At 36.6% G+C, this 21,888-nt stretch overlaps 1 protein-coding gene across 7 annotated transcripts in view; it reads left to right on the top strand.

Moving 5' to 3' along the window:
* The window catches only part of PDGFC (platelet derived growth factor C), a 202,505-nt gene extending 182,607 nt beyond the window's left edge, over nt 1-19,898 (top strand). For 6 of the 7 annotated variants that reach the window (XM_027599550.2, XM_027599549.2, XM_027599556.2 and 3 more), the window contains 3 exons: nt 5,727-5,934; nt 10,767-10,984; nt 17,450-19,898. In XM_027599550.2, coding sequence (XP_027455351.1) covers nt 5,727-5,934; nt 10,767-10,984; nt 17,450-17,566 — 543 coding nt within the window. In that variant the 3' untranslated portion in view covers nt 17,567-19,898. The remainder of the gene's footprint in view (nt 1-5,726; nt 5,935-10,766; nt 10,985-17,449) is intronic. The other variant, XM_027599551.2, reaches the window with a different exon arrangement.
* The last annotated feature ends 1,990 nt before the right edge of the window (nt 19,899-21,888 follow it).

Genomic DNA, 21,888 nt, shown 5'->3' with positions numbered 1-21,888 from the left:
TTTTTAAATCAAGATATAATTGACATAAAACGTTTTGAATCTAAGTTGTACGATGTGTAAATTTCATACATTTATATACTGTAGTGTGACTACCACTATAGCATTAGCTAATACCTCTCTCACCGTATCCCATGATGATTTTATTTTTGTAGTGAGAACATTTAAGATCTGTTACCATCTTTGAAGTATATTATACAGCATTGTTGACTATAATCACAATGTTACGTATTCTCCAGCACTTATTTTGAACTATAAATTTGTACTCCTTCACCAACATCTTCCCAGCTCACCCATCCCGCCCCCCAGCCCCTGGTAACCACCATTCTATTCTCTGTTTCTACAGGTTCAGCTTTTTTAGATTCTGCGAGTAAAATCATACAGGACTTGTCTTTCTCTGTCTGACTTAGTTCACATAGTATAACGCCCTCAAGTTCCATCCATGTTGTCACAAATGTCAGAATTTCCTTTCTTTCTCATGACTGACTATTATTCCATTGTGGATATACACCACATTTTCGTTATCCATTCATCCATTGATGGATACTTAGGTTGTTGTTTCCATATCTTGCCTATTGTGAATAATGCTGCAGTAAACATAGGGTAAATATATTTCTGATATCCTGTTTTCATTCCTTTGCATATATATCCAGAAATGGGATTGCTGGATGATATGGTAGTTCTCTTTTTAATTCTGTACAGAACCTCCACACTGTCTTCCATAAACAATTTTATGGCTGAACAAATTTACATTCCCACAACAGTGCCTAAGGATTTTTTGGAAATAATACCAAAAGCACAAGTAACAAAAGCCAAAATCTTCAAGTGGGACTATATCAAAATAAAAAGCTTCTGCACGTCAAAGAAACAGTCAACCAAATGAAAAGGCAACCTGTGGAATGGGACAGAACATTTGCAAACCATGTATCAGATAAGGGGTTCATATCCACAATATATCAAGAACTCATACAACTCAATAACCAAAACCAAACAATCTGATTTAAAAAAAAATGGGCAGAGAATCTGAATAGATTTTTTTTGTTTTTTTTTTTCAAAGCAGACATCCAAATGGCTAACAGTACATGAAAAGATGCTTAACATTACTAGTCATCAGGGAAATGCAAATCAAAACCACAATGAGGTATCACCTCACACCAGTTAGAATGGCTGTCATCAAGAGGACAGGAGACGAGTGTTGGCAAGGATGTGGAGAAAATGAACCCTCTCGTTTCTCACAATTATATAGAATTCTTAAACTTAAAACCTGGAAAGAAACTTAAAGGTGACTGAGTTTAGCAGGTGTTGCTTTACAGAGGAGGAAACTGAGGCTCAGGGGGCTTATCGTACCTGCCCAACTGCTCTTCCCTGAATGTGAGCAGCTCCAGGATTAGAGTCTAGACTCACTGACTCTTGATTAGGGCTCTTCTCTCACGTCATGCTGTCATTCAGAATGACTTTCACCAGGAAACTCAAAAGACCTCATTTTGTTTAGGACCCTTCTTAGTACATGGCACTGACATTTTAGAAATGCACTGTTTGACAGGACACCTCACTGCATAGAGATTTCAGATCTCCTTCCACCCTTTCGCCATCTATCCCTCCAAGTCATACACCCGAACATCTAGGCTGGGACTACACAGTCACCAGGTTGTCACTGCTACCCTGCATGTAATGGCAGAAAAGCTTTTTTCTGGTTCACTAAGGGTGTTGATTTAGTTTACGTGACAGAACACTGAGAAACTGTGCCTTCTATTACTGACCAGTATCATCCACTAAATAGTCCTAGGGCAACCCATAACTTAGTAATAAGTATCTCTTTTCATGGTGAATAGAAGAGAAAGGAAGTGGAGAGTGTGCAGATCCAATTCAACTGAAGGCACTTAGCCCAACATAAGTATTTTTAAATACAAAAGATATTCTTAGAATTCTTTAGACACTAAATCTTGAAAAGGCTATGACTTAGACTAAAAAGAGTAGTTTTTGGTTAGAGGAAAAATTAAAACTTAAAAAAATCAGAGGACATTTTTTTTCCTCTAGCTTCTTTTTTTCCATCGCTCCCCCTTTTCTCTGAGAATCCCTTTAGACAACTTAGAAAAGCAGAACTACAAAAGTGAACAACTTGGTTGTTCCCTGAACCAGTGGGTGCGGTTAAGAGTCATGAGAAAGCCCTTAAATGAAAGCACTACTTCCTCTGTTCTGTCCAAAGATTGATTCTTAGAATCCAGGGGAAGCAAGTTTTGGGGTGGGACTGCTGTGTGGTTGGGTGTGTGTGTGTGTGTGTGTGTGTGTGTGTGTGTGTGTGTGTGTGTGTGTATAAAATAAGTTATTTTAATTTAAATATTTAGAAACTTGGAAATTTATGACGTCAACCAATATATGTATGCAGTAATGTGTGCTAAGTTGTGTTCTCCCAATCCTTGTCATTTCAGGGGATTGATATTCTAATATTTCATTGAACCCAAGGTGTCCAAATTTTGTTTGTTCAATATTACAGGCTTATTTTGTTTTGCTTTCTTTTGTATAAATACTTTGAACCTTTAGCTCAGCAGTGTTGATTTCAGTTGGATTTCAGTTGGAACTTTTCATTGCTTCAAAAGTAATGCTCTATGCAGAGACTCTCAAATAAACATGGAAACAAAATAAGCCAACCCATGCTTGGATTATGATCTAATTGAAAATAGCTTAAATAACAATTTTATATCATACCTAAAATATACATCTGCACTCTGACATTTTAATGAAGAATATCTTTTTGCTTTAGCTTTCTACTTTTACTCTCAGTGTGCAGATCATGACACGTTTGATTTGTTTTATATCGTCATAGTCATGAGTAATAACTCAGTTATTCTTTGAGTATTACCGACCGTTAATTTTCACTTTATATAAACATACATTTTGGCTTATCTTTTAAAAATCTGCAAAACATTTGCATTAACCTTTTCACATTATAAATTTAATCAGTAGTACCAAATTGGTTGAATTAACACTGAAAGCTTTTATTAGAAAATTGTTTATTTATATCCATAATATAGTTATCAACTATAATAGTACTCTCTGTCAAAGAAATTTTGCATTTCTTAGACAACTAAAAAAATACTGGGAGTAAATAGAAATGTATTAATTTGGTTTCTACTCTCAAAAGTTGGACAGAATAATTGAAAACATGTTAGTGCTAATAATATTTTAGCCAGACTCTTGATATTACTGAAATTAGATCTTTAAGAATGAAATCAGTGTTGACCCAAGACTGCCACATTCATTTCTGCTCATTACGTTGTATAAAAATGCCCCCCTTCCTGTGGGCAGAGAGGGCTCTGCACCCATAAAGCTATGAGCCCCAGCAGGGGGATATGCCTGCCCCAGAGAACAATGTTTTTGTTGTTGTTGTTGTTGTTGTTGTTGTTGTTTTGGTCCACTTTCTAATTTACAGAACAGCTTCTGCTTTTCAAACCATGTGCCCAAGGGATAGCCCAGAAAGGGGATCTTTTTCAAATTGACACAATTGAGATATATGGCCAACGATGGCCCTGTTAATGAAATTTTCATGGATGAATCATGTTTCAAGAAAGACCATTATAAATGGTAAAGATTTACTGTGTGGATCACAGGAGGGAGGGTTTTGCATATGGGGAAGGAGAGCAGTATTTAGCACGGGTAGAGGTACAAGGTCTGCGATGAATATGACATGTGCAGTAGTTAGTGAAGAGACTGGATTGATTGGAACAAAATGTGCATGTCTTTGATGAGTAGAGGATTAGTTGGGAAAGGTGAGCAGAGGTCAGATTGTGAGGATCCTGAGTGCAGGGTAAGGAATTTGGATTTTATCCTCTAGATGAGAAATCACTCTAGGCATTTGTCCAAATTCATCACATGATCAGTGATAACTTATTTTAGGTAGATTAACCCAGGGTTATGCAGCTGAGAATAAAGGTAATAAGGAAAGACTGAAGGCATGTCAACAAAGTTAACCGCTGCTATAAATAGTACATTGTTTCCAGTATCTGGCCCAGGGTGCAAGTAATCAGGATGAAATGGAAGAGCTTGTATGATAGTTATTAAAATTATTATAACAAATGTTATAACTTTTACTGGATCTCTAAAAGGAACCTATATTTATTATAAAATGTAAAAAATAGGACATGTGTGTTGTATATATTTATGTATATTGAATCGAGGCATAGTTATATAGCTGGGGGATTTTTTTTGCCATTTACTACATTGTAGGCGTTCCTTTTGTTAATAAGAATTCTTAGAGGATCTAATTTTTAATGACTATACACCATTTCAGTTTGAGTACATTATAAGTAACTATTCCAATATTATAAGTTTAGATTTGTTATCAACTTTCTGTTATTGTAAATACTACTGTAATGAACATCAATTGACATAAATGTCTTATTCCACACTCTTTCTCTCCCCTCCTCTGCAAAATTAATAATAATAAATAAAAGTAATAACAAAAAATAAGTTGAGCACTTGCTCATGTATTTATTTCGCCTATTTTGATTTCAGTTCTGATCTACCACTCCCTGCCTTTAGTCTGCTTTTTAAAAGTCGGTGGTTGTGGGGGCAGGTTTGTCATTGAACTTTTATTGAATTATTGTCTCATTTGTTGCTTACCACTTAAAATGATGTATTTTAATCCATTGCTCTATACCTGCGCATTTAGATTATTTTGTATTTTTCTCTATTTCAAACAACACTGTGATGAATATCATTGCACATATTTCCATGTGCACAAATAAAAGGATGTAAACCTCAAAAGTGAATTACAGAGACACGGATCATATAAATCTTTTATTCTAATATCCTGTGCGCATCCATTAAATCAGCTGAAGTGGTTGTACCAATTTATGCTCACTTCTGCAGGCAGAACAGAGAAATTCCAAGTTACCCACATCCTCGGCAATCCTTTCTTTTAAATCCTTGCCAAACTCACGTATGTGAAATAGTATTTCCTTTTTTGTATGTAAAATAATACCTCACTTTGTTTTGCATTTCTCTGATAACTAGTGAATTTTAGCATGCTTTTGTATGTTGATTGGCCATTCAAGCCTCTTGTCTGGAATTTGCCCATTCTCTATTTAGTTGTTGGGGTTTTTTGTATATTCTGGACACTCATCCTGTGACATGTCATTCATCAGGCCGTTCTCCCAGTGTCTTTTAATCCTGTTTACCATAAAAGGTATGGACAAATGTATCAAAGTTGTTTTTTACGGTGTGGGTGTTCTCTGTCTTGACTAACAAGTTCTTCTCCAATGTGAAAGGCTTTTCACCTATGTTTTGTTCTAATTCTTCACGGGTTACTTACTTTATATTAAGTTTTTAATTTGTCTGACACTCATTTGCATAACTACCTGGTGAGTTTCCAGATTGAGGAAAATGAAAAGTGAAAAACAAAAGAAAAATTGGGTAAACAGTATCATAGTTTCCATTGTAAGTCCCTAATTGAACCTTAGAGACATTTTCCTTTTTCTTTAAACAACAGATATCCACATCCGCCATGGTTTGTGATGATGAAGGTTAATGTCTTTCTCATTGACTGCACAGAGCTCTATTGGAATTCATCTACATGAAGTCTTTGCAGGGCAATTACTTCTAATTTGGTTTGAATACAATTTCACTTCCCTTGCGTTTTCAGCCTCAGTTTACCTTACTTCATGCATAAGTCCAGAAGAAATCCATTGTCATTTTTAAAACAGTTAACATAAGATTCATTTTACTTTCAGCAGTTCACGGAGGCTGTGAGCCCTTCCGTGTTACCCCCTTCAGCTTTGCCCTTGGATCTGCTGAATAATGCTGTCACTGCCTTTAGTACCTTGGAAGATCTCATTCGGTATCTTGAACCAGACAGATGGCAGTTGGACTTGGAAGACCTATATAGGCCAACCTGGCAACTTCTGGGCAAGGCTTTTGTTTTTGGAAGAAAATCCAGAGGTAAGTTCTCTCTTCAGATTAGAACCAACCTCATTTAATTTTCTTAGCAATTTTAGTGTTCCAGATTCTTCTACATTACCTTATAAGGAGTATAGCTTAAATTCTTCCGTGATATATGTAAACAACCCATTTTTGTAATATTTGAGCATATTTACACATTAAATAAGAATGCACACAAAAAGAAGCAACTGTAATTCAGGGGGTTTGGAAGATTAAAAGGAATACTTTTGCTAAAAATTCTTGTGATTTCTTTAGTTCAAAAATACATTTTGATGAAGTCCTCTAAGTATGTTTCATGAGAATCATTGTTTATTCAAATCTAATATTTGGGGTATATTGATTTAGAGATTCAAGAGAGATTACCTTAGTGCTAAACCAGATTTGGGCATTAGAAAAGGGAAAGAAATAAAAATCATCACCTACCATGTCCCCGTGGGTCAGGGTTATATCAATTTCCATCTCCTAAGCCTACAAACTTCTATAAATAATATGGAAAATAACAGGGGTTCATCATAAAATGGAATTAGGAGTTTCCAAGACAGTATTCAGAGCAAGAAAAGAATAACCGAAAGGTACCCATAGCATGATAATTTTTCTCTCTATAAATCTGCCTCTGAAATGATCACTTGACCCTATGAGCATATCTCCCTTCAAGAGTGAAAGTGTTGATAATTAAACTTAATTCCATATGGTCACGAAATTGGAAATAACATTAACTGAGTTTTCCCTAAGGTTAGCTAATTTTCCTAGTAACGTTAGGATTGAAATTGGAAATAACATTAACTGAGTTTTCCCTAAGGTTAGCTAATTTTCCTGGTAACGTTAGGATTGGAAAGTATCCATATCAGGCACACATGAAACAGTAATAGAAATAACTGGCTAATTATAATGCACTCAAAAAATCTGTTTCAGGCTTTCAGAAACAGGGTAGATCTAGAGAATGGAATGACAGTCTGGAGAATTTATATGGAAGGAACAGTATTTCGTTAGTTTGAGCAATTCACAAGGGCAGATTGCACCAGAGTTGTCTTCTAAATCTTGTCAGAAAGAAACCCGATTCCTGCCCTTTCCTGAGAAGAGTTGCAACCCTACTGGATCAAGGGCTTTTTAATCTCAGCAGGTCATGTCCAGACTTGCCCAGCCATGGTATTTTGCTATGCCAATAGACGTGGTTTCCTTTCAGCAATATTTGAAATCGGTTTTCAAGTACATGGGCAGCCGAATCCTGTCCAGATGCTGAAAGTTGTTACATATTTATAAGATTTGATCTTGATGAATAACTTGATGAATAACTTATGAACACTTCCCTTCCCTCCCACTTAGGAACAGGAAAATGAAGATCTGCAAGGCTAGCTGAAACACTTGTGAATAGAGCCTTTGTTAGATTTGAAGTAGATTATCATGTTGATCTGGAAAAAGCAAAGGGAGTAAACCAGATTCTAAAGCTCAGATCTTGCTTTTGACAGCTGATCTCAGGATTCGAGCCTAAAAATCTCCCTTCTAGCCATGCCTTTACGCCTGCACCTCTCCACCTGGTGCTCAGTGAAGATTTGGCCAGAGGCTAGCTTGTATTAAAAGCATCCAGTACTGAACCAGATCTTTCAAATATTCATTCAGCACTTTCCAAATTGAAGCCCTTTGCAGTTTGCCAAAACTATTAACTTTTTAAGCATACAGTAAGTGTGAGAAAAGCAGTGTATATTTTTGGAACTCTACATAAACTAAAATGCAGGTGTGGGATAACATCTATATAGACAAAACCAACTCCACTCCCAAGAGTCTTTCTACAAAGGAACAAGGAGTAAAACGTTTAAAAGCTTCTAATTAGACATCGAAATTGATTTTCCACAGAATAAACATATCACAATGTTACCACATCCATCTTAGAAAGACCACCCTCAGATTGCATTACAGTAATAGAATATCCTTGACCTGAATATCTTAGAAGAATGAGCAACTAACAAAGTAAAGTGTATCCATGATTTTTTTTCAGTCAGTATTAGCTTTTTTAGTAAAACTTGGAATATTGGTGAATCTGAACAAGAAAATCTGCATTAGGAAAAATGACTTTAATTGCTGCCATACTCAAAATCTTCATTTTTTAGAAAGACAAACTAATGCATGTGTTGTCTTAGGAAGTAGTTTCAGAAAGGAAATAAAGAACCCAAACACTGATTTTTTATTTTTCAAATATTTTACAGAGGGAAACCTCCATAAGACTATAGTTAAGTTATTAAAAAATATATATATATATATGTATGTGTGTGTTGGACATGATCTTTCTTTCTCTTTTTTGATATTTTTCTTTTGTTGTTGTTTTTTGTTTTTTCATTTTTCTTGCCCAGAAGTTCTGCACAATGTTTGGAGAATTTGTGACATCAAATTATAGTCACATGACTTATTTTAATGAAGCTTAGATGAGCTTGAAGCCTTGGGAGTAGGAAGCTTATATTTCAAATAAGATATGACAAATTGAAAATCCCTAATTGTATTTGTAGTGCGTACTGCATTAAGGTTTTTCAGTGTTTTTGTTTTGTTTTTTCCTTTTCTTCCTCTGGCTTAGGGTTTTCATTCATACCTTGCTACTGCAGAAAAAGAAAATACCTTATTTTCTAAGTCAAGCTTACCCAGTACTTAAAAAGGGCTTTTGACTGTTGTGTCAAACATGATAAATGAGTGGAAGCTAAGTTGCAAGTGTGTTTAAATTTTCACATTGTACCAGGTATCATAACTCAGTTCACTGGGGAAATCTATCTAACCTTTTATTGTGGTTAAGTAAACATTTTAAAGTGAACATATACAGTCTCATTTTCTAGTTCCATGAAATAGTGTGTTTAAAACTGAGGTAGATGAATATCCTTTGAAAGCTGAGAGCTTCATTCACATTCTAAAGAGGTATAAATCTTAAGTAAGCATTGAAAATTTTGGCAACTGGCTTTTGTATTGTATGTATGTGCATGTTTTCTACTTTCTAAACCCTTCTTGCTTAGATACTAACTTCTAGAGAAAAGATTCAGATAAACTCATATACAGCTTTAACAGTGAAAGAGCAGTATGTGCATATACTATTAGTTCAGCCAAATGAAATCAGGTGAAATATGTGACATCATTTAACTCAATTATCTCATTACTTTTATTAGAGATAAGTTGGTCTTTTATGGCACTCAAAAGAATGAACTCATTTCCTCTTAAATATTTAAAAGCTTTCCTTTCACAGGATCATTTTTCAGATGAAAGGGAAATCTTTAAATACTCAAAACAGTGATTTTCTATTGAGTTGGAAAAAAGTAATTTTTTAGCTAAATAAGATGTTGAAATGAACCTATGGAATTAGCATTTCCTTGGTGTTTCCCTATACTTGACCAAGGTTTTAGTCAACCGTATAGTTGACATGTGTTTATAATTTACAATTGCATGTGCATGATTTATCCTATTTCTTGAAAATACTTACAAAGTGGCTTCCTTTGACATTTTAGAAAAACTTGATCACATGTACAAGTAAATGTAAAATTGTAAAACAAGCAACAAGAAAACAAGCATTTGATTCTTAATCACCTTGTCATTTTAAAATTATTTTCAAATATTGACACTTAATTTTTAAAACTGTAGTACATAGTGTTTATTGCTACTTGAAGCCATCTTTAACCAGAAAATTTTTTTCAATTCTTGTTTATAATGTTTCCAATATTAGTGAAAAATATTTAACCAGATTTATTCTATTTAGATAATATTCCAAATTTTAATAAAATCTTTCTTTTTGAAGAAAAAGTTCTGATGAATTGTATGCTATCCAAAACTCTTCAGTTTTATTGGAATTGCTATTATTTGACTATTTCTAGGAAAAAAAGGCGAAGTTATAAAGCAGACATTAAATTTATAGGATATGGTAATTAAGTACCATTCATGTTTTCTATAAATTCATATTAAGTATGACATGCTATTTTGATATAAATTAACAGAGGCAAGTATCATTTTGTAGTTAAAAACAAAGATTCTTTGAGAATCTCCTACAACAATCTGATGAAAGGATATTTTTGTTTGGTCTTCACAATTAGGTATTCTTTTAAAGAATAAAACACTACATAGTTAACCAACTTGCTAAAAGAATAGAGATAATCGTTATAAAGTAGACATCTCTTCCCTCCTTTAGAAGAAGAATAGAAATCTGAAGGAGCCTAGTTAAACTGAATTTCAAACATTATGAATTACTCAGGGCACTGGAAGCAGGGGTTTTCAGCAACCTCAGCCCTTTAAAAATGTATCATTTTTTTCACTCATGGTCTACTCAGCTGTCCTCAAAAATTCATTTCCTTCATGCCCTTTTTGCATTTTCTGAGTCTCATTGCCAGAAAAATTATATAAAATCCTGGCAGCAAGTTTCTGTAAGTTGTTCTTCATTAATTGCATGAGCTTCTAATCCCTTTAAAAATGGCATTTGTTTTTTAATCCAAGCATTCATCATGTTACATCCTATTCTTTCCTCCAATGCTCTCCTTGTTTACTTTTTTATGAGGGTTAAAAGGTGTAGCCCTCTTTTTCTCCATAAAGTTTCCTATTTATAGCTCTCAACTGTTTTGTTGGCTCTGTTCTTAATATTGCACAATGACATCTCTTTAATGGTCAGTAAGTCATAATGAAGCTTTGTTGACTATAAAATGGAAAGTCCAAACTGCGAGCTGCAGAGCCCCCCAAAACCTTGTTAAAGTAAGAAGGGACCTTGTTGGGCATATTGTTGGTGAAATGAATTTCTCTCTGAAAAGATCTTGATGAAATAAATTCAGGCTCAGGGCATGAGCATGTTATTTTTCTTTGCTTGCTTTTACGCCATGCAGTGGTGGACCTGAACCTTCTGAAGGAGGAGGTAAGACTCTACAGCTGCACGCCGCGTAACTTCTCAGTGTCCATAAGGGAAGAACTAAAGAGAACCGATACCATTTTCTGGCCAGGTTGTCTCCTGGTTAAACGCTGTGGGGGAAACTGTGCCTGTTGTCTTCACAACTGCCATGAGTGTCAATGTGTCCCAAGCAAAGTCACTAAAAAGTATCATGAGGTAGGTAGACCTTTTCTTCTCGGGTTCCTCTGTGTCTTAAGAAAAATAACAAAACCGTGTATCTGAAATGAATTTTTGTTTGGAAAAGAGATGTAGCCTTCATGGGAAAAGAACAAATAAGGCTTACAGAATAGTTAGTTTTTTTGTTTTTGTTTTTGTTTTTAATGAGGACCTTGAACTCAAAAACGCAGGCATTAAAGATTGAGAAGGCTTGTCCTCTGATTGTACGACATGGGTGGTCAGTGACGTTTTCATCTGTTGTACCAAAAAGCAAATGTGTTCTTCAAGGGGGGGGAAATGGGTAAAACTTTTCAACTTGACACTTCTCAAAATATGAAGGGAAAATATTTTAAAGACAGACTTGTCTCTGTTGGAGAAAGGAGATCTTTGATATTTATTTTTCCATTTGGGGCAATACAGAACATAAATCCAAAGAAGACATATTCGTAATTATACCAATCTTCCTATTATTCCTGTTGCCCCAAATAGCACATTAAACCTCTTATGGATTCCTTTCATGTCTTTATTCTGTGGAGTTAAGGAAAATGTAAATACTGTTAGTAATTATTGTTTTTCAGAGCCTTGGGAACCTTAGAACTTACTCCAAATTTTCATTAGTACTAGAATATCCCCAGTTATGCCCACCCTTTCTCCAGCAGCATCATGTAGCATTCATACGTCAGGAAGCAAAACATTCTTGATGAGGCAACCTTAATTTTTACAAAATGTTTACATTATACCAAGCCGAAATCAGCCCTTCTGACTTCATTTCAGTATAACTTCATCTCATTACTTGGTATTTTTTCCACTAACCCAAAGAATAATACAGAATAAATGAACGTATCTGCTTAATCAATAAAATGATTTTTTATGTGCGTAAGGACATCAATAAAACTCTTAATCTGTTAGGTAATCTGAAGCTGCCCAGTGCGTAAAATGCACTTTATATGACTTGGCTGACCCACCCTTCACTAATATTGTGTTGGCAGCTGATAAAGTGGGACAGAAGCACTGGATTCCAATAGGCAAGGAACCATCCTAGATCTACCATTAACTTGTAACCATTAGCAGGATACTTAAACTCTGTTAAAATAAATGTAAACTAAGATAACCTCTCAGGTTTTTCCCAGCTGTGTTATTCCCTGACAATCAGTAGATTACCATTTTTGGACAGTCACATCCCAAACTGGCCGTCTGTGATTTAAAAAAAAAAAAAAAAAAAAACTGTTTACCACCATTATTCATGTTCTACTTTTCATTTCTGCACCCCATGCTTCTAAAGATCCTTGTGCTGGGAACAGTCTCCACTCCCCTTTCAGGAAGGAGATAATCATGAGCCTAGTGGCCCAGGTTGCTGCAGCCAGGCTGTGCTCAGAGGCTGGCCTTACCTCTACTCTGTGAACCAGGAATCTGAGAGTCAAGAAAAAACCCTTAATATGGCAGTTCCAAAAAGACTCAATAAGATGCCTTAAAATCGAGGCAGGCATTAGAATTGATGGGTGACTATGAAAGACTGTGATGAGAACTGGAATTAAACGAGAGTGATCTTTTCTCACCTAAAATCATCTCACTGTGGACTTCCTTTTCTTTTAAGATTTTATTCTTTTATTTGACAGAGAGAGACACAGCGAGAGAGGGAACACAAGCAGGAGGAGTGGGAGAGGGAGAAGCAGGCTTCCCGCCGAGCAGGGATCCCGAAGTGGGACTTGATCCCAGAACCCTGGGATCATGACCTGAGCCCAAGGCAGACTTAAACATCTCCCTCACTGTGGACTTTCTAAAGCACGTCCCTATTAAGTACAGTGTATCCGGGGACCCCGATTTAGCCAACAACTCTTGGATTTATAGCCACCATCCTAAGAGCTACAAAACCCAGACTAGTCACAGTAGCTTTTGTAAATAAGCTTGCCAGATGCTGAGGCTACATCTTGCTTTTAGTCAGCTAACTCAGTCCTCAGGTCAAGTGTATCTTCCTCCATCCTATACCTACAGATTTCTTTTCAAATAACATTGGCTTTAGGGTTGTTAAGAAAGTTGCCACAGAGTATGCGACATCTGTTTTAGTATCTCAGATAAGACTCTTGTGTGAGGAAAGACTATGGGAAGTGCTTGTAAACTCAATGGGCTTCTTCCAGAATGACATCCCTCCATTATTCTTTAGTCTTTGGGTGGGGTGGTTATGTATGCATGATCTGTATGTACACACATACAAGTAGGGGTGTTTATCTAATTGTGTGACCACCTGGTACAAGTTTCCCACAAATATCTCTAACGCATGTGCGTGAATACTCCACATTTCTCATAAATATCTCCAGTAACAATCATGTCTTCATTTTTTGTAATGCTCTGTGGGAATCATTAATTTTTCTGTGATAAGTTTTTGTTAACAAATTACCCTCTGAAAAAAAAAAGGCTTACTTCTTTGGTGTCATTGATCATTTCTGAGGCCTAAATTTTTCTCAGTCCTATGTTTTGGAAGTAAGTTCTGAGTTTAGTACTACTACTCCTAAATAAGTGAAATTATTTTGGAGCACCTGAGTGGCTCAGTCGATCAAGCATCTGCCTTCGGCTCAGGTCATGATCCCAGGGTCCTGGGATTGAGCCCCCCGCATCGGGCTCCCTGCTCAGCAGGGAATCTGTTTTTCCCTCTCCCTCCACCCCTCCCCCCTGCTTGTGCTCTCTCTCTCTCTCTCTGTCAAATAAATAAATAAACTCTTAAAAAATAAGTGAAGTTACTTTTAAAAATAATTTCAAGTAGTTCTAAAATCATTAAGTCATTGAATACCATCTAGAGATGTAACTCATTTAAAGTGAAGCCTATTCTGGGCCTTAATTTCTTTTGATGACTACTATTCCAGTTTTCAGTTTGAAGATTATTCCACCTCAGGGAGAAGACAGAAGCAAAGACTGAGTTTAGACATTCTAATTTTTCTCTCCTTCATCTGTCTCTACTATACCAGCTTCCCTAACTATTAAGCTGAATTGTATTCCTCCTGTTACTACAAATATTACAGTTATTCCCCGTTTTGGTTCCTTTACCATTTTCAAAGTGGATTCAACCATTATACTGAAAATAAGTTTAGAAAATTAAAAGGCTCACAATATATAGGATGATATTATTGTTATGTGTTTTGATAGTATAGCATAATCTTAATACTAATAGATTCTTACTGCTTTTGTATCGATTACCAGATACTACTTATTGGAAGCCATCTTTGCTACCCACCCCCCAATTTCCTTAATGATTTTTCTATCTCCCAAATAGGATTTTTCAGAAAGCAAGACAGGAGCTTTACATATGTATGAACTTAGGTGTTGCCCCTTCCTTGAAACACTTCCTACCTTCCTGCCCATCCTAGCGTAACTAGTCCATCTTCTGTGCATGTGTAGAACTTTAGAGATATCTTGATGAGAGAATTTTTGCTCTTTCATAATTATTATTTATTTCTATTTATTTTTACCAAATTGAGAATTAAGAACAAAGAGCGCATTACAGTGTAGTACTTAAGAAAACAGACTCCAAAGCCTGACATCCAGCTGTTGGACTTTGAGCAAATGACTTCATCTCCTATGCCTCCCATTTCCTCGTGTGTAAAGTGAACACCTAATGCTCATACCTTATCGGGAGGATTCAAGGAGCTGACAAAACACTTAGAACCAGGTCTGGTACATTTGCAGTCCTTAGTATATGTTAGCTATTCTCTTACTCATCTTCATGCCCCCCACACCCCCCAGGGCTTTGATTATGGCAAATGATCAATAAAGATTTAATGAATTTTGCCCAGAGGTAGGACGAGTATTTCCTTTCAGGCAAAAAGGTCTATAGGATACTCTGACAATAAAATTGTATTTGTTCCTTTTTTCCATCCTTGATTAGCCTAATGATTTTCACCTTGTTTATATTTATATATATATACATATATATATGTGTGTGTGTGTGTGTGTGTGTATATATATATATATATATATATATATATATATATATATAGGTAACATGAAGTATGGTCTTATTCTTCTTGCATAGATCTGCTCTGGGTAAAATGTATATAATTCGATAGCCTTTCTCTAGTCGTGAGTCCCATCCGCCAAGCTTCTGTGGCACCCATAATTTAATGGCACTTTGTTTGCCCAGTGTAGGCAGTGGTATACGTTCATCTATTTCTTGATGGTTCTTTCTGTACCTGATCTAATCTCTTCCACATTCTCTGATTTTAGCTTTTCCCTGGATTGTTTTTTCATGGGTTTGTAATTTTAGCCTGAACCTCTCTTTCAAAATCATGTGAGATGTGCTTCTGCCTTCTTTCTTTTACGGTGTCATAAACTCTGTCCTGAAAACTGTCTTCTTTCATGGTATCTGGGACCTGTTGGTCATTTTCTAAGTCTGTCTTTTTCTTCCCAAGTCAAAACAAAACTTCGGAAAGAAATTAAGAAGGACAGCCTAATTAAGCCCCCTCCCATGTATTAGAATGTCTTAACTAAGATTTAGTATCACTAGAACATTATGAGATTCTTCTGCTATTTGTAAATCTCCACAGGTATCAGTGGATGAAGACTGGGAGTGGAAGTGCCGTCATGGCTGGGGGTACTTTTATTGGGTGACTGCATCTTGACAGAAGCACTTCTAGAGGAAAGGACGATTGTAGCATTGTAGCCTGGCATGGCTGCCTATTAGGACTGTATACGGTAGCTTCTCCAACCCTTACCTTTTATAGTCATTTTTTCCCCTACTCCCTGGGAAAATGTATACAAGCAGAGATAGGAATTAAAGACATTGGCTAGGCCAATACTGCAGTTCATCTAGCCTCTCAGCCTCATTCCAGAAACAGTTTTTACCAGAAGTTTGATAGGGGATAGCACCAGTATCTTAAGCGTAGTAAGTTTTGGTGCCACCTCCGGTTGTTCAAAATAGTAAGTCGGGTACTGACACCTAAGACAGGATTCAGTAGTTTCATGTTAAAATAATACAGCCTTAGTAATTTTTATTCTAGAGTTGTGAATGTAATAGAAAATCTGCTTTAAAAGTTTCCTATTTCTCATGGTTATTCCAAGACTGTGCAGTTTATCTCTCTAGGAAGAAAGTTACTAAATAAGTAGAATATGTGGCTAATACTATATTCTGAGCCTTTATAAAATTATTATCTATCACTCTGACTTCAATTATTCATCTTCAGCCAAAGTACAAATACTGGCTATGTCCCTATTCTCTCTAAAGCTTCTGTTCACTCATGTGTAAAATCGGGGTAATAATTGTAATTTACTTCATAGAATTCTTGTGAGTTAAAGTATGTAGAAACATTGTTACAGTGCCTGGCACCCAGTAAGCATTCAAAAAATGTTAGCTGATTAGCCTTTGATATGACCCCATACTGCAAATGTGGTATACGTTCTCTACTTGTCTCTTTTAAATCTGCAAATGGAACAGTCATAAGACTTGACTTGTGCCTTTTTGGATTAAAGAACGTTTCCAGGAAGGGTATCTTTTCGAAGTTGCTCTATGAAGTTATCTTTGTCCTACCCAGAGAGCAGAGAAACGAGACGATCTCGTATTGTTATGTGCTCTGGTCTTTGTTCATTATCCAAACAAACACAGTTCCTGAAACGTTATTGTTCTTATTAGAAGAGGCACAAATACACATTGGAGAGGTAGTTCTTACCAAATACTTCAAATAATCTTTTACAGAATATGTAACTGTGTCCTCCTGTCACAGTGTTAAAAAGAAATATCTTTAGTATCGTTGTGTATTTTGCTATATGTTTTTATTAAAAAGCCAGACTGCACATTAACTTCATTTAAATAGAGGCATCATCGTTATAATCGCTCAGCCTCCGTATACTGCACAGTAGGATCCAGCTGTACAAAGTTAGCTGTGACGGAGGCTGATGTCTATGAAGTACATCTAATCCAGCTCATCAAGTTTATAGAGGACTTGAAGTGTAGCCAAGAAAATTAATGAGTGGCGTAATGGAGCAAACTCAGCTGTGGAGTGATCGTGTTTCCTTCCACGGTATTGCATACTTGTGTCGCTTCAAGTATAAATATTTGTTAGTACATGTGTGAAAAAATGAATGAGTGAAAGAAACCAACAAACAGAAAAAAGACTGGGCAGTAGTGGTTTCGGAATACTCAATTGAGGTGAAATTCTCTGCGGTATTATCAGGGGCGTAAAAGACAGAGCACCCAGTGAGACTTTCAACGTAAGGACTGTTCTGTGTGTGGAGGCAGCATCCTTCCAAGTGGCTGGTATTAAAACGTCCTTTCTTTTGTGAAAAGATGATGATCATTTAGGATTTCTCTGAGGGGTGGGGGAGTGTGTTCATGATGCCCTCACTAGGAAAAATTCAAAATTTTGTCAGAGTCTTCGTTGGGCCCCAAGAGTCTTTCCTGAAATTTTACTTGTCCATGAAATCAAAAGTTAACAGATGTTGGCTGATTTTAAAGATGGCTTATACATTGTTCCTTTTCAGGTCCTTCAGTTGAGACCAAAGAGTGGTGTGCGGGGATTGCATAAATCTCTCACGGACGTGGCCCTGGAGCACCATGAGGAGTGTGACTGTGTGTGCAGAGGGCACACAGGAGGATAACCGCATCCACACGCGCAGCCTCTCCCAGAGCCGTGAGGCTCCGTGGCTGATCTGTTCTAGAACTTGCGCATTATCTCCCATCCCTAATCTCAGTTGTTTGCTTCAGGGACCTTTCATCTTCAGGAGTTACAGAGTGTTCTAAAAGAGGAGACACCAAACGGAATTAGAAGTTGTACAACAGCTCTTTTGAGAGGAGGCCCAAAAGACGGGAGAAAAGGTCTTTGGTCGTGGAAAAAAAAAAATGAAATGTTGCCCATCGCTAGCTAGTTACAGAGTTACCATGTCCTTACTCAGCTAGGTGTGTTGTGTATCGGCTGTCTCCATACGGCTTAGGCTAATGTCAGTACAGGAAAAAAACTGTGTGCAGATGAGCAGCTGGTTCTGTTGCCTTGCTTAACTCTCAAGCTCCATGTCCTGGGCCTAAAATCACAGAAATCTGGAACTGTTTCCTTAGATTCACATATATAAACCACAGTGTCCTATGTTCTACAAACTTGGTTCTTAAGAAGGAACTATGTTGCTATGAATTAAACTTGTGTCATGCTGATAGGAGAGACTGGATTTTCCATATTTCTTACTAAAATTTCTACCATTTAGAAGAAGAGATCTACATTTATGGTTTGGAAGACACAAACCTGAAAAGAAGAGTGGCCTTATCATCACTTTACCTATAAGTTGGTTTATTTGTTTTATTGTGTACATTTTTATATTCTCCTTTTGACATTATAACTGTTTGCTTTTCTAATCTTGTTAAATATATCTATTTTTACCAAAGGTATTTAATATTCTTTTTTATGACAACCTAGATCAACTATTTTTAGCGTGGTAAATTTTTCTAAACAGAATTGTTATAGCCAGAGGAACAAAGATGATATAAAATATTGTTGCTCTGACAAAAATACATGTACTTCGTTCTCATACGGTGCTAGAGCTTAGATTAATCTGCATTTTAAAATACCGAAGTGGGAAATCAATAGAATTTGATAAGTCGCAAAGACTTTTTGAAAATAAATGATCGTATCTTCTACCCCTGTTATTGGAGATGCAAATAAAAAGCAACATATGAACGTAGGCATTCAGATCCAGTTGTGACTAAACCCTAGCCCTTTTTTGGGGAGTGTGAGCCTAGCTCAGAAGAAAAAAGCACCTTGAAAAGAGACTGGATAGCTTACTGACAAAGCATGCTCTGCTGTCCTATAGGAACACATCCTATTTATTGTGATGTTCTGGTTTTATTATCTTTTTAAACTCTGTTCCATACCCTTGTACAAATACATGGATATTTTTATGTACAGAAGTATATCCTTTAACCAATTCACTTATTGTACTTTCTGGCAATTGAAATGAAAATCAGTAAAATACTTTGCTTGTACAATGCTTAATATTGTGCCTAGGTTTATGTGGTGACTATTTGAATTAAAAATGTATTGAATCACCAAATAAAAAAAATGTGGCTATTTTGAGGAGAAACGGAGTGTGTGTGTGTGTGTGTGTGTGTGTGCGCGCGCACGCATGTGCACGCGTGCATGCGCGCACAAGATTTGTCTCTTGAACTCCAAGACAGTGAAAGAGATCAAGTTTCATGTTAACCATGATTTCCATTATGCAAAGGCCTGTGTCAATTCAAAAGACAGGTAGAAAAGCACTGAGGCTTCCCTGTCTCTTGTCTCCGGTGTTTTGGAGTGGTTTGCTTTTTCTCACTGATTTCTGGTAAATTAAATTGCACCTGACTTGAAAGTTTTATGTGATTTATGAAATGCTTAGCGATAGATTATATGGCAGTATGAAACTGGAAAAAAAAATCTTGTAACTTCCCACTGTCTTCATTTTCAGTGGTAGATATTAAGTGGGATGAGCATGAATTGATGAGGCACACAGACTAAACGTGCCTTAGATAGCATACTTCAAAGGTGTGGCTCCTCACCTTCGGGTGCAGATTTCCATTCAGAACTTGTGTGTGTTCTCTGCCTTTCTACCTGGTCCAGAAGGCTAGGGCTCAAGGCCCTGCTGTCTTCAGACTCGTCCGTCTAGGTCTGGGCAGTCCCCTTTCTGGGTACTTTTCCACCCGGCAGTCCTACCCTGCGCCCAGCCAAGTGGAGAATAAATAAATAAAATGAACATACACATGCTGTCTTACTGGCTTACCTTTTCATGGTTCTGTCCAGCCCTGGAGAGGCCTGCTAGATGTAGCTTCACTGGGATCCACTGAAAATACAGTGCAGTTTACAACTCGCCTTAGCATAGCAGAGACTACTAAATCTGACGGTAAATGACCTGTGTAACTGTGTATGATCCAGCACTTCCAACCATCGAATGGAACACCTTCTTTCCCTCTTGTTTTTGAATATTTATGTTTTGTTTACTTACGAAATATTAAAAGCCAAAACAAATTGCTCTATGAAGGTAGTCCCACATGCTGTTGCCAGTGAGTGGGAAGAGTGTGGGGGCTAACTGCTTTATGCTTATTCACTCATAGACCTTACTGTGTATTTGACTAAAAAAAAAATCAGCCCAGGTTTTAATGGCACATGTGACCCTAATTTTTTAGAATCCCAGAAAAATATTGTCTGTATTGACCACCACTGTTTTATATGTGATATCTTTGATTTGTGCCCTTTGTCCCTTGAGATGGACTGTTTTGCTACCTTGTGGTTTTTATTAAAATAAACACAATCCTTAATTGGCATGAGGCAGGCTTTCATGTCTACAGTTTTCATTTTCTATATCTCATTCCCTTTCTCAACTAGCAATAGGTGAATATACTTTGGAAAGGTATGAATGACAAAGTAATGAGAATTTACGCTGTGAAAACACCCTGGCTTGGTTTTGTTATTCTCAGTACATCCCTCTCTCCAGGGGCATTTGCTTAAGCTTGTGATCGGGTTGAAGGAAAGGCAGAAAATGTAAGTCTCACTTAACATCATATATTTAATCTAATGAAATACCCTTATCTCCAAAAAGATTCTGACATTGTAATCTATTTTAATTATATATTATAAATGCATTTAAAGTTATAAATAATCACTATCTTTTACATTCATAAGAAGGAGTAGAAATTTGAAAATATAGTCGATCTCTTGCTTTACATCCTATTTTTCCTTCATGTTCCATATGTAATCAATCAGCAAGTCCCATTAGCTTTACCTTTCCAAAAATCTGTTGTGTTTGCGTCTCCCTCTCCATTTCTGCAGCTGCTGCCCTGATTTAGAGGCGCATGGCCCACCACCATTCTGCTGCCCACTCTCCTTTCCCCAGTTTTCTGGCCCCTGGTCTCGCTCCCCTCTGATCCACCCTCCACACCATGAACAGGGGCAGGGGGTTGGGGAGTCCCTCCAACAAATCTGATTATGTCACTGGGGTGGAAAATTTACAATTGAACTCTGTGAGATTAAATTGTAATTCTTTGCATGGCACTCAGAGTTTATTATAATCTCATTGTTTCTGCTCATTTTGCGCCATCGAGCCTTACATACAGCTCCAGTGAATGAATACACCTAACAGTTTCATGAAAATATCAGTACTTGCCCACATCTCTGTGCTGGCTCACGCTGTGCTTTCTTTGAAGCATTGTTCCTGTGCTTACCTATCTCATTAGCTTCTTCTCAAATCTCAGCTCAAGTGTCATTCCTCAGCAAAGCTTTTCTTCCTTGATTCCCACTAGAATTATGCTCCCAGGAATATTGCAGTTATAAATATTGTACTATTGGTTATAATTACCTGCCCTCCTTTTGATTTCTCAGACTCCTAGTCTAACAAACAAATAATTTTTTAAAATACAGCCATGAATTTGACATCAGGACCCCTGAAGATTCTAAATATCTTACAGATGAAGGAGTTAGTACACAGGATCTGGGTACTTTTTAGTTGTAATCAATCCAGTCTACTGGTTATGTTGGAGCACCTGTCACCATGATTTCAGCGTGCAGACAAGAACATTTTTTGTCACTTAAAGTGACATAATGATTTTCTTCTTTAGCAGTGCTTTGAAACTACATGTTTGGTTTTCCAGTTAATGAGTTTTCTACAACCAGATCTCAGTTATCACTTCTATTCAAGTTAAGGACATTTAATAATTCATTTATGTATTATTCATATTTGGGAGACATTCTGTAGTATGATTAATTTTTGTGAGTCAGAATTTAAGTCTTTAAGATGTGAAATACAGACATCAGCAATTGATGATTCATAATCTCTACCTCATTTACCTCCTTTGACTCATTTTGCATCATCAAACCCCATGTACAATTCTAGTGAATACTCACAGTTTCCTGTAAACACCAATATTCTTGCATATGCTAGCCCAGGCTGTGTTCTCTTTTTGA

The sequence above is a fragment of the Zalophus californianus genome, chromosome 2, assembly GCF_009762305.2.
Source record: "Zalophus californianus isolate mZalCal1 chromosome 2, mZalCal1.pri.v2, whole genome shotgun sequence".
Lineage (NCBI taxonomy): Eukaryota > Metazoa > Chordata > Mammalia > Carnivora > Otariidae > Zalophus > Zalophus californianus.
This window is presented reverse-complemented; position numbering and strand designations above follow the sequence as displayed.